Source organism: Nicotiana tomentosiformis, chromosome 4 (assembly GCF_000390325.3).
Source record: "Nicotiana tomentosiformis chromosome 4, ASM39032v3, whole genome shotgun sequence".
In the NCBI taxonomy this organism is placed as follows: Eukaryota; Viridiplantae; Streptophyta; class Magnoliopsida; order Solanales; family Solanaceae; genus Nicotiana; species Nicotiana tomentosiformis.
Window position 1 is genome coordinate 29,402,545 of NC_090815.1, and position 13,606 is coordinate 29,416,150.

Sequence of the window (13,606 nt, forward strand, 5' to 3'; positions counted from 1 at the left end):
AATGCCCCTATCAGTAAAAGGCACGATGTATGAACCAAGAGTGGTTACTCATACTTCACCAGCACACTTGGTCACAAAATTAAAATCTTGAACTCACTGTGGCATTTGTACAAACACTTGATGCGCAAGTTTACCCAAACTCCCCAAACACCCAATTATAACCACAATTCAACCACAAATATACCAAAGTCTAATCCAACCCAACAAGGTGAAATTCAACTATCACCTCACATACAAACAAGTATACTAGCAATACAAAGAAAAGAAAAGAACAATAATGAATTCTACTACAATACAAAGAAAAGAAAAAAGAAAAAATGAACTAAATTAAGAGGGAAACAGAAACATGACACTTAGCTGAGAGAACTTGTGAAGATTTGGGTTGGGAGGTGATGGAATAGGAGAGATGAGGGGAAGGGTGTAGGGTTTTGATTTTTAAATTAGGGAGAAGGGAAGGGAAGGGTTGGGCGTTTTGTTTCTTGTGTTTAAAGGGTGGGTCAGATTTAGGAGAGGAGAATGGGGGGGGGGAGGAGGGGAGGGGCGTGTATATTAAAATAAAAACAAATTAATAAGAAAGAAAAGAGAAAAGAAAAATAAACAAAATAAAATTAACTAATTAAATACCCTACAACACGGCACCCAGTGCGCGGCCGCGCACGTGTGGCAGTGAAGGTCCAAATATGTACGGCCATATGCGCGGCCAGTGCGCGGCCGCGCACGTTTAAAGTATCAACTTCTTGACTTATGCCACTTTTAGCCCCTCTTCAAATTGATTTCTTCACCCGAATCATTCCAGCCCGCACACATTCATCCATGCACATTGAAAAACCCGTTAATACTTCCACAATTCAAAATCAAACACGAAAATTAATGAAAACACAAAAACATATTGGGTTGCCTCCCAAGTAGAGCTTGATTTAACATCGCGACATGACGAATTACAACCAACTCATGAGTTGCCTTCCAAGAAGTGTCTGATTTAATGCCGCGACATGACTCGTGTTATCCGTTATCATGGATCTTTCAAGTACACGGTCGAGATCATTTTGTCTTCCTCAACCATGCCCTGGTAATGTTTTTGCCTTTGTCCATTAACTTTGAACTTGCGGGAGCCATCTTCCGATGTAATCTCGACGGTTCCAGTTGGATGCGTCTCTACCACACAAAATGGTCCCGACCATCTTGACTTCAACTTGCCTGGAAACAACCTCAATCTTGAATTGTACAACAATACCATATCTCCAAGTTTAAAGTTCCACTCAATAATATTTTTGTCGTGCATCATCTTCATTCTCTCCATATAAAGTCTTGCGCTCTCAAAAGCCTGGTAGCGAAACTCACCAAACTCGTGCAACTCAGAGACTCTACTTGTACCTGCCTCTTCTATGTCGAAATTCAACCCCCTCAATGCTCACAAGGCTCTATGCTCCAACTTCACTGGTAAGTGACACGCTTTCCCAAATACCAATTTGTACGGCGACATGCCAATCGAAGTTTTGAAAGCGGTACGATAATACATACGACAATCACGAAAGAACGTTTTCTTTTGGATAGAGGAAAGGTCATAGGGGACAATACCGCTCGCCAGGTAGTTTGCAATGTCTGTATACCATGGTGCCTCTTCTATTGCCACTACTAGCAATTGTTCATCCGGGAATGTCCCAGTTATATCTTTTACATCTACTTTCTTTTCAGCTCCCTCCAACATTGAAAGGTGGTCTGCCACTTGGTTCTCTGCCCCTTTCCTATTGCGGATCTCCAAATCGAATCTTGTAGAAAAATAACCCAACGGATCAAGCGTGGCTTTGACTCCTTCTTTGCTATCAGGTACCTAAGTGCTGCATGGTCAGTATAAACAATCACTTTTGAACCAATCAAATAAGACTTGAATTTGTCGAATGCAAACACCACTGGTAACATCTCTTTTTCAGTCACGGTATAATTGAGTTGTGCACCGCTTAATGTTCTGCTTGCATAGTAAATTGGGTGCACCGATTTGTCCTTTCGCTGCCCCAGAACTGCCCCTATAGCATAGTCACTCGCATCACATATGAGCTCGAACAGTTGCTCCCAGTTGGGTACAACAATGATTTGTACAGTCACTAGTCTCTTCTTCAGATCCTCAAATGCTAACCTGTAGTCATCAGAAAACACAAAGGAATGATCCTTTTTAAGGAATTTACATAATGGGTTAGCAATTTTAGAGAAATCCTTTATAAACCGCCTGTAGAAACCGGCGTGCCCAAGGAAACTTCTTACTGCCTTGACCGAAGTGGGCGATGGCAACATCTCAATTACGTCAACCTTAGCATGGTCGACCTCAATACCCTTACTTGACACTCGATGTCCCAACACTATACCTTCTTGTACCATAAAATGGCACTTCTCCTAGTTCAGCACTAAATTTGTCTCCACACACCTTTTCAACACTCTTCTTAAATGTGAAGACTGTCTTCGAATAAATCCCCCACCACTAAGAAATCATCCATAAAGACTTCCATAATATCTTCAACCATATCAGTGAAAATGGCTAAGATACATCTCTAAAAGTTGGTCGGTGCATTGCATAGGCCAAACGGCATCCTCCAAAAGGAAAAGATGCCATACGGACAAGTAAATGACATTTTCCCTCTATCCTCGGTGGCTATTAAGGCTGTCCAATGGGACGGGCCGTCCCGGCCTGGTCCCATCCCACTTAATTCTAAACGGGATGGCCCCATGTCAAATAAGATACGGGATGGGATGAGATGGCCATTTCGTCCCGTTTATCCTGTCCCGTCCCGCATCCTTTTTTTTTTTGAATTATAGTCGTTGGGCAACGACTACAACTACAAAAATAGCCGTTACCAATGGCCAAAAACGACCATATTGCCCCCCTCCCAAACTTTTAATATAACCCCTAAGTTTATTAAATTATACTTTGGTCCTATTTTCTACTATAAATACCCCCATCCTTCTTCATATTTTCTCATAAAAATTAATCATTCTCTCTCAAATCTCTTACATTCTATCTATATTATTCTCTCAATTTTCTCACAATCAAGTGATAAGTTTCAAGTATTGGGGCAAATATTTGGAGCAAATTTCAAGCTTCAAATTAATTCGTCAAGTATTTGGAGCAATAGTTTGGGAAATTTCATCAAGTTTCAATATTTAATCACGGTTCACTCGTTCCATCTCCTAATGTTAATATATATTTTTTTGCGCATCATTTAAGTGCTTAATTTTTGTGTTTATTTTACGTGTTCTATTTTTTTTATTTCATTTGTGTTTTTAATTTTTGTGTTAACTTTTTTATTTAATTTCGTATTTAAGTTATGACACCTAAAAATGTATTTGGCGTATTTAAAAAAACTAGTAAAAAAGTAGTAAAGGTGAAAGTAGTAGTAATCCTAATCCTAGTCCTAATCCTAATCTTAACCCTTCTCCTAGAATTAAAAAACATATAGATGAAATGGCTCATGTTGATGAAACTTCATTTTTCTAACCCCCCGCATGTTATAATATTAATTTTGGAGAACAACTAGATTATGTAACTTTATAAAGTCAATCAACGTGCTACATGTGAAATATGTAAGCAACGATTTGCGCACACCAAAAGTTGTGGGATGGGGGGTTTAACTAGGCACTTAGGTAGGGATCACAAATCTTTATGGATACAAGATAAAATAGAAGCCGGACAAATAGCACCGGTGCTAGCACTCCTAGTGGATCTGTAACGACCCGACTTATCATTTTAAGAATTTATGTCCCGTTCAGTGACTTAAGGTTTCGAGCAGCCTTGCAATATGTATTATGACCCATGTGTGTGGTCGAGTTTGATTTATGGATGATTTGGAGTGATTTGGGACACTTAGTCCCTAAGACGGAAGCTTAAGTTTTAGGATTTTTACCGTAGTCAGAACTATGTGAAGACGACTCCGGAATAGAGTTCCGATGGTTCCATTAGCTCCGTTGGGTGATTTTGAACTTAGGAGCGTGTCCGGACTGTAAATCTGAGGTCTCTAGCCAATTTAGGCTTAAAATGGCGAAAGTCGAATTTTTGGAAAGTTTGACCGGGGGTTGACTTTTTGATAACGGGTTCGGAATGTGATTCCGATAGTTGAAACATCTCCGTCATGTTATTTGGGACTTGCCTGCAAAATTTGACGTCATTACGGGTTGTTTTGATAGGTTTCGGCACAAGTTTTAGAAGTTTGAAGTTTTGGAAGTTCATAAGTTCGATTCGTGGTGCAATTTGTATTTTCGGCATTATTTGATGTAATTTGAGACCTCGAGCGAGTCCGTGTTAGGTTGTGGAACTTGTTGGTATGTTTAGATGGGATCCCGGGGGCCTCGGGTGTGTTTCAGATGGGCTATAGACCATTTCGTTCTATTTTTGAATTGTTGTTTCTGCTTTCTGGTGTTCTTCTTCGCGTTCACGAGGATCACCTCACGTTTGCAAAGTGTTACTGCTGACCACCTTATACTTCTTCTTCGCGTTCGCATTCAGCCCATCGCGTTCGTAAAGGTTTGTCTTTTCCTCCACCGCGTTCGCGATTAGACACTCGCGTTCGCGAAGCTCTTCATGGCAGCCTCATGTTTCTTCTTCGCGTTCGCGAAGAGCATTTCGCATTTGCGAAGGTTTCCTATTTTTATTCTTCGCGTTCGCGGCCCTTTGCTCGCGTTCGCGTAAGTCAGTCGTGGGCCATTAGATTTTTCCTCTCCGTGTTTGCGAACAATCCATCGCGTTCACGAAGCAGAACTGGGAAGTTCATTTTTCTTCTTCGCGAACACGATCCTTTCTCTGCGTTCGCGATGCACAATCACCTGGGCAGAATATAAGATTTCCAAATCGAGGGTTAGGCCATTTTTATCATATTTTGACTTATAGAGCTCGATTTTGAGCGATTCCTTGTGAGGTTTTCAAGCAAATCGATTGGGTAAGTGTTCTTCACCTAGAATCTATTTATTTCCATGATTCTATCTTTATGTTTATCATTTAAATTGTGTTTTGAGTTGAGGAAAAGGGTGGTTTTTGAAGAAAATGTTTCAAAATGAAAAATCACGATTTGAGGGATGAAATGGTATCAGAATTTGATGAAATTGGTATGGTTGAACTCGTATCGGAATGTGTGTTCGGATTTCATGAACATTATGTCGGGTTCCGAGAGGGGGGTCCCGCGTTGACTGTTGTTGACCTTTTGGAATAAATTTTTAAGTCGAAGTATTATTATCCGTAATTATTTTCGATGAATTTTAATGAAGTTATATAATTAATTTGGAAAGATTTGAACGGCCCGGAGGTCAATTCAATAAAGAAGGCGATTTTGGAATATCGGCATAACTTCAATGAGATAAGTGTCTTGCTTAACCTCGAGTGGGGGAAATTCCCCTTAGGCATTGAGTCTTATATGCAACTTGGGTAATTGAAAACTATGTACGCGAGGTGACGAGTACGTACTTGGTTTATATGTGCAAATTTTATGGAGTTAAAGTCTTGAACATATTGTGTAGTAAATTGAATAATGGTTGGCATATATTTAATCATCTACTTGTTGTGCCTAAACTCTTGTTGTTGACTCTGTTGTTATATGATAATGTGATGTGATTGTTATTTGATTATTTATGAACTTTCGTGAATTTGTTGGCTTGATAATTATAGGAATTTAATTCTATTTTGGATCTTCCCCTATGCAAATAATTAATTAAATGAGCTTAAGAAGAGGTGTTTATATAATTATTAAAAATTTGATCTTTTATGAAGACTTTGCTTTATGTTGAGTAATTTCTATCTCTATTGATTGTTTTTGGATGTTTTACACATTGTGTGGATCATTTGGCTATTTGCTGTGAAATTAATTGACTTGGTTGTAGCTTTGAAATTTGGTTGTGGCCATTGGACAAATTGTGATATGAATTGATTTTTGTTATGTTGTTATAATTTTCCGTGTAAATTGTTGTGTTGTGTGAGTTGCTATTTTGGGGAGATAAGGGTGGCATTTCACCGTTGATGTTATGTGGTTATAAGGGTGGCATTTCACTGCGGTGTTTGTTGGCTATTGATATTGTCTGGGCGGAGCAATAAGGGTGGCTATAGGAGCGATAAGGGTGGCAGTAGGAGCGATAATGGTGGCTATTGATATTGTGTGGGCGGAGCGATAAGGGTGGCTATAGGAGCGATATAGGTGGCAATAGGAGCGATACGAGATGCTATTGTCAGGGACGATATGTGAAGATGTGGGGTTTTGGTGTTGACAATTTTCATGTGATGTTGTGATGTTTGTGTGTTTATTTTTATGCCTTGTGCAACTTGCCTTGTTGTTAGTAAATTGATAATAATCCGATTTGTGTTGAAATTGGGAGCCTGTGACTATTGTCAGGCGGTTTATAAAATGAAATGTGGGCACGAGGTACAGTGAATTGTGATTTGAAATGGGGATATTGGCATGTGAATTGTCCTTGCAGTTGTGATATAAAATATGGGCACGAGGTGCTGTGATGAAATGATAATGATATTTGGCACGTGAATTGTCCGTGCAGTTGTGAGATGAATTGAGGGCACGAGGTGCCGGGCAAATATGATGATTTAATTATGGGCACGAGGTGCCGTGGAAATATGAAAATAGGCTGAGACCCGTATTTACGAAAAGTATGAAAATGGGCCGAGACCCGTATTTTTGATGATTTTGAAATGAGGTGTCACATGGTGACTTTTTAATTGAAAGAATTATATTCAAAATATTTATTTGGAAGGATTTTTACTTAGAAAGTATTATATAAAAGAATTGTATTTTGAAAGATATTTGTTTGAGCAAATTGTATTTGAAAAGATTTATTGAAAGAACTATATTTGAAAAATAATTATTTGAGAAAATTATATTTGAAAGAGAGTTATCTGGAAGAACTATGTGAAAGACATTTATTTGAAGGGCTTGATTTAATTGGGTGTAATTGTGCATATTAATTGTTGAATGATATTAATGGTATTCTTGTTGTCTGTTGTGCATATCACGGGTTGTTTTATCCTGCCTTTATTATTATTATTTATTTCCTATTATTTTGTATATTATATTGCACATGTTATTAGACTAGTGAGTGTCTTGACTGTACCTCGTCTCTTCTCCATTGAGGTTAGTCTTGATACTTACTGGGCACCGCTGTGGTGTGCTCACTCTACACTACTGCACAAAACTGCACATTTTTGTGTAGAGCCAGGTATTGAAGAAAACGGACTTGAGCAGAGTTAAAGCAGGATCGTAAGGATTCAAGGTAGAGCTTCTTGATCATCACAATTATTTGGAGTCCTTTCATTTCAGTGTATTGTTAACTTGTAATCAAACAGTATTGTATATTCGGTCCTCGTGATCATTCTATGTATTTAGTTAGAGTTCATGACTCAGTACTACCAGTCTTGGGAGGTTGTATATTGTAATTATTTCCGCTGTTAGTTTGATTACTTATTTAATTAAAAAGAAATGGCTTAAAAATGCAATGAAAATCGGCTTACCTAGTCTTAGAGACTAGGTGCCATCACGACTCCTGTGGTGGGAGTTTGGGTCGTGATAGGATCTAGCAGGGGTTTTAATTTTTTTACAACAATAGCTTGACCCTGCTTCTGGTACTGTTTTACGCCCCTGTAACAAAGATAGAGATCGTGAGGAAGATATGTATGGTATAACATGTTTTGATTCTTCTACTGATGATGAACTTGATTGTTATCTTAATCAAGTATTGAAAAGTATTAAAGACGAAGAAGGCAACAAACAACTTTTGGCATAGTGGAGGGAGGTGGCAAGTATTTTCCAACACTTTCAATAATGGCCCGAGATATCTCGGCTATTCAAGCATCATCAGTAGCATCGGAGAGTGCATTTAGTGCGGCAAGATTTCAAATCGGAGATCAAAGACATTCATTAGCGGAGGACAGCGAGATTTTCGTATTATTCAGAGATTGGATTAATTCAGAAAGAAAAAATCTTGGTTTTGAAAATTTAACCACTGGGGAAGAAGAAGAAGAATACAATGAGATACTTAGCACTGGGAGCGATGACGGGATGGAACTCATGGAACATCAATCAAAATTGCCAATTCCAGAACAATGTACGAGAGAAATTATAGATAAGTTACAACAAAGTTATATAGGAGCTTACAAATATTAGTATGATAATTTGTAATTGGCTACTAGGAGGCCTAGTTCAAATAAAACCCTTCCTAGAAGGTGGCTGCGTAGATTAGATGCTCTTCAAAAGAATTATATTTGTATGTGAGATTTGAAAGTTCTATTAATAAAATAAAAGGCTCTAAGCATTGAATTATTTTTATGAATTGTCTTACACGCTTACTTAGTTACTTAATGGCTTGAAATTATATTAAATAAATTATAACTCTATTATAAATTTATAATTACTAGAATATTTCATTACAAGTCTTTTGTTTTAATATTTTATAATTCTTTACTTAGTTTCCTAATTTCTTTTTAACTTTTAGGTTTATTGTCAAAAGAATAGTCGTTGCCAAATTTAATGCTTAAATAAATTTTATTTTTATTTTTAAAACGGCACTTAAGGCCCGTGAACCTGTCAGGTCCCGTTCCGTTCCATCCCGTCCCATCCCATTCCGTTTGTTAGCTGGACGGTATATGCCTGTCGTTTTGTCCCATTTGTCCCGTCCCGTTTCATCCCGTCCCGCCACTGTCCCGGCTAAATGTCGTCCCGTCCTGTCTCGTTGGACAACCATAAGGGCTATTGAAAGCTGATTGTACCCCAAATATCCATCCAAAAAGCAGAAGTGAAACTTCCCTGTCAATCTATCCAACATTTGGTCAATGAATAGCAGGGGAAAATGGTCTTTCCGGGTGGTTGTGTTCAGTTTTCTGTAATCCATGCAAATTCGCCAACTCGTGACTGTACGAGTTGAGATCAACTAATTATTCTCATTTTGCACTACAGTCGGTCCACCCTTCTTTGGCACACACTGAACTGGCCTGTCCCAGTTACAGTCAGAGATGGGGAAGATGATTCCCGCATCTAACCACTTGATCACTTCTTTCTTCACCACTTCTTTCATGTTAGGGTTCAGCCTTCTTTGATTTTGTTTGGAAGGTTTGTGCCCATCTTCCAGTAGAATCTTATGCAAAAACAATGCCGGCCTGATCCCCTTAATATCTGCAATGGTCCAGCCAATTGTAGTCTTGCATTCCATTAACACGTGCAAAAGTTGTTCTGCCTGCACATCCAACAAACTGGATGAGATAATAACAGGTAAAGTGGATTTAGGTTCCAAGAAGGCATACCTGAGGTGAGACGGTAACGGTTTTAGATCCAACTGTGGTGGCTCCTCAATTGATGGCTTAGCTGGAGGTGTTTTTCTTTCTTCTAAGTGTAAGGTCTCAAATTCGAGCTCTCTTTTCCAGTACCCTCACCCTTCAAGGGCCAAAACCTACTCCGCCAAGTCCTCACCATCCATTTCTTCTAAGTTCATAAGGCAGGCTACTAGAGGGTCTTTTGCGTTCAGAGTCTCATTTTCCTCCTCCAAAATCACATCCACAGCCTCTATCAGAGAGCAGTTAGCAAACTCACTGGGTCCCTGCATAGATTTCTGCACATTGAACGTTATCTTTTCATCGTTCAGTCTCATCTTTAGCTCCCCAGTTTCACAATCAATTAAAGCTCTCCCGGTGGCCAAGAATGGCCTTCCCAAAATTATGGGAATTTCCTCGTCAACCCGGCAGTCCAGAATGACAAAATCTGTCGGAAACACGATCTTTTCAACTTGCACCAGCACATCATCAAGTATACCTGAGGGCCTCTTCACAGTTCGGTCGGCTAGCTGTAGTAACATGGATGTGGGTCTTGCTCTTCCAATGCCTAACCTTTTATAAATATCCAAGGGCATCAGGTTTATGCTCGCCCCCAAATCAAAAAGTGCCTTAGCAAAAACATAGTTGCCTATTGTGCATGGGATTGTGAAACTCCCTGGGTCAGACAGATTCTCAGCTATGGGTCTTGTCATAACCACGTTACATGTCTGAGTCAGTGTAACCGTGGCCAAGTCTTGACAGTCGAACTTATGAGACATCAAGTCCTTCATCATTTTAGCATAACCATGCATTTCTTTCAAGGCGTCAATCAATGGAATATTCACCTGGATTTGCTTCAACATCTCCATGAATTTCTTATGTTGCTCATCTTTATGATATTTGGCCAATATCTGGGGGAAGGGTGTTGGAGGTCGTTTCTTTCCTGTGATTTAAGTTTGAACCTGCTCGGGCTCTGTTTCTACTGCCTTCTCTTTCACTAGCTCAGTTTCCTTCGTAGCCTCTTCTTCTTTGCTAGATTCAGCTGGTGCATGTTGAGCCGTCACCTCTGTTAACCCTGTCGAATCATCTACCTCGATTGGTACTGGCACAAGTGTTTCAGTTGGTCGGCTTTCGCGACCAATTTCTTGCTCTAGATCAAGATCTCTACCATTTCTTAAACTCACCGCCATAAGCTGCTTCGGGCCCTACTCTTTTGGATTAACATGCATTTATGCGGACAACATCCCTTGAGTGTGATTATTCAGAGCCATGGACAACTTCCCTAATTGAATCTAAATGCCTTTTATCGCTGAGTCATATGCTTCGACCTTCTTTTGCATTTTTCCATTGGACTCAATCAGTTGTTGCAACTTTCCTTTAATTTCGGACAACCCACCATCTTGTCTCACTATCTGTTGTTGTTGAGGCTGTTGATAAGCCAGCTGTTGATTTTGCTGATTGTAGCCTTGTTGTCTTTGGTAAGGCACAGCTTGACCCTGTGGTCTCATTGCTCCAGGATTGTTATCATTATTATACTGCTGTTGTGCTGGTCTATACTGCTGATTCTGTTGCCCCCAATTCTGACCACCCTGCCACCGTCCTCCATAGTTGTCCACATAGTTCATATTCTCATGATAGTTCTGGTTGTCACCTTCCACACTCCACGAGCATACATATGGTTGGTTGATGCATGGTGTACATAAACCCCATTAGTTGTGTCAACTATGTGTACCTACTGCTTCTAGCCTGATTCATCAATCTTTTTGGTGAGGATACTTATTTGCGTCATCAGAGTGGCCATATTCTCAGCTATTGAGGTTTTTGGATCCAAAGCCAATGAGTGAACAACAGGAGTGATCGTAGAGTCTCTTGTCATCCATCCTGAGTTCTGAGCCATTTTATCGAGTAAAATCTTGCATTCTCTGAATGATTTGCTCAAAAATGATCCTCCTGCTTAAGCATCAACATTGACCTTCAAGCTGTCTGCCAATCCCATGTAGAACCTTTGCCCCAACATCTGATCTGGAATGCCATGATGAGGACACTTAACTAGCATAACTTTGAACCTCTCCCACATTTCTTGTAGTGTCTCTGTTGGTCTCTGCCTGAAGCTCAATATCTCGTCAACTTGTTTGGCAGTCTTATTAGGTGGGTAAAACCTGTTCAAACATTGCTTGACTAATTCCTCCCAAGTAGTGATGGAATTTACGGGGAGTGAATTGAGCCAAGTCTGAGCCTCTCCCGTCACCGAGAATGGAAATAACAATAGCCTTATTGCTTCCAGTGACACATATCGACAGGAAATTTTTCAAATGCTGATGAGGATCTTTAATGTGAGACCCTGAGAATAGTCCCTTGTTCTGCAACAAATGTAGCATGTTGTTTGTGATTTGAAATGATTCCGCTTGTATCTGAGGGACTGCAATTGTGGTTGCCAGATTTATGGCGGTGGGTTGTGCCCAATCATACAAGGATACTTCTGGCACAAGAAGCACCACACCCTGGTTGTTTGGGTCATTCACATTGTTTCTGTTGTTTGGATTTTCTATTACATTTTCCATGTCTGGTCCGGTTAGTTCTGTTAAGTTCTGTTGTTGTTTGTCTTTCTTGATTGCACAATTCAATGCCTTGAAAACTTTCTCAGGATCTGATAATGCTTCGAATAATTCACCAGTTCTTGAGGCGTTTCTAGGCATACACTTGTAGCACCCAAGATTGCAAATGTTAGAATTTCAATGTATTTAGTTTAAAATAAAGAAAATTGACTACACTAAGAATTCTAGAACTTCTTTTTGCTGTAATTAATAATGCCATTAAAGTCTCCAGCAACGACGCCAAAATTTGATCACGCCCAACTATGCCTTATAAAAAGGACTAAGCGGTCATTGTAAATATAATCCAGTTTACAAGTTCGGAGTCGAATACCACAGGGAATTAACGTACTAATCACAACTTTTAGTTCAGCAAGAATCCAAATAATCAACTTCCAACAAGATTGAATAATGACTTGAGTGTTTACTAACAATTAACAAGGTAATTAAAAAGCTGTAAATTTTTTTACTAACAAAGCAACTGTTGTAGACAAGATTTGGAAGATCTAGAGTTATGATTTCCCCTCTTATCGGAATCCTCCCTGCTACGTCTGCTACAAATTCGCCTAGATACTCTCTACCGATCGTTAGCACTTTAGGTGTCGTAATTCTCTTTCGAATAAATACAACAATTGACTAAACGTATTCTTCCTAATTACGCTAACTAGCACTAGTTTACCGCTCACTACAAACGAACCAAGGTTTCGTTATTCCTAAACCCACCTTTAAACACTCTGTATTGATCCCTCATATATGTTAGGAGTGATGTTGTTCAACAACTACCTAAACGTGTACCCTTTTCTGAGTAATATACACTAAATAGGCATAGCCGATTGAGGGCCTTTCAATCAACCACAATAATCCCGTAGTTGAACAAGTAGAGAAAATTTCAATGGAAAATTTATATTAAACACAACAAAGATTCATCTTCCAAGAGGTTCCATCAAATCCTAGTATAAAGAGTTTAGATACTCATAATTGTTTTAACAATCACAACATAGGAATTCATCATCAATGATAAAAAAGGTAGAAAGAAAGATAAAAACTCGTTTCCGAATATTCCGTTTTGCTCCTTGCCTGCTCTTGCCTTCGAAATTCTCCTAAAAACCAAGATACCCTCTTTTTGGGCGAGCTGGGCTTCATATAGGTCAAGGACAGTCGCCTTTGAACTTACAATTTTAGCCCTGGAATAAGTTTTCTCGGAGGAACGTGCGCGGCCGCGCACCTGGGCAGGTGACCGTGCATCTGGCCACGTACTTTGGCCAGTTTCTGCCTGACTTACGCGGCCCAGTGTGCGGTCGCGCACCTGGGCAATTTTCTACACTCTTCTTTGTTCTTTTTAAATGCGCTAACCTCCTTCGATCCTCAAACAAACTCTAGGCCTTCAACGCTCCATATTATCTCAAAATACTCCTTAACCTCATTATAGCCCGGAATTGCTCCTGCAAAGCATAAAAATACTCAATCAAAGTAATTTACTATCATTTAACGCTCAAACATTAGTGAAGTGCAGAAAATTTAGAGTGTATATAGTGGCTAAACTACATAGTTCTAGCCTACTATCATTGCACCATCACGTCAGCGACCAACAAGTAACGCCAATCAGAACTATGTGACAAAGAATAGCTGCAATAATCAAATAAAGGAAAAAACATAAGATCATTAAAGAAAGAAGAAGAAGAAGAAGAAGAAGAAGAAGAAGAAGAAGAAGAAGAAGAAGAAGAAAGAACAAAGT

The 13,606-nt window shown here is 39.4% G+C and overlaps 2 protein-coding genes across 2 annotated transcripts; both read right to left on the reverse strand.

Annotated features, from left to right (window-relative positions):
• Positions 1-1,411: 1,411 nt before the first annotated feature.
• Positions 1,412-8,865, reverse strand: LOC138909429 (uncharacterized). Its single transcript, XM_070200629.1, has 4 exons — positions 8,559-8,865; positions 2,361-2,448; positions 1,993-2,134; positions 1,412-1,831 (listed from the first exon to the last, which is right to left on the reverse strand). Exons 1-4 carry the CDS (start codon positions 8,863-8,865, stop codon positions 1,412-1,414), a joined length of 957 nt encoding a protein of 318 aa, XP_070056730.1.
• A 39-nt stretch (positions 8,866-8,904) lies between these two features.
• On the reverse strand, positions 8,905-10,149 carry LOC138909430 (uncharacterized). The gene is made up of 2 exons (XM_070200630.1): positions 9,425-10,149; positions 8,905-9,274 (listed from the first exon to the last, which is right to left on the reverse strand). Exons 1-2 carry the CDS (start codon positions 10,147-10,149, stop codon positions 8,905-8,907), a joined length of 1,095 nt encoding a protein of 364 aa, XP_070056731.1.
• Positions 10,150-13,606: the final 3,457 nt, after the last annotated feature.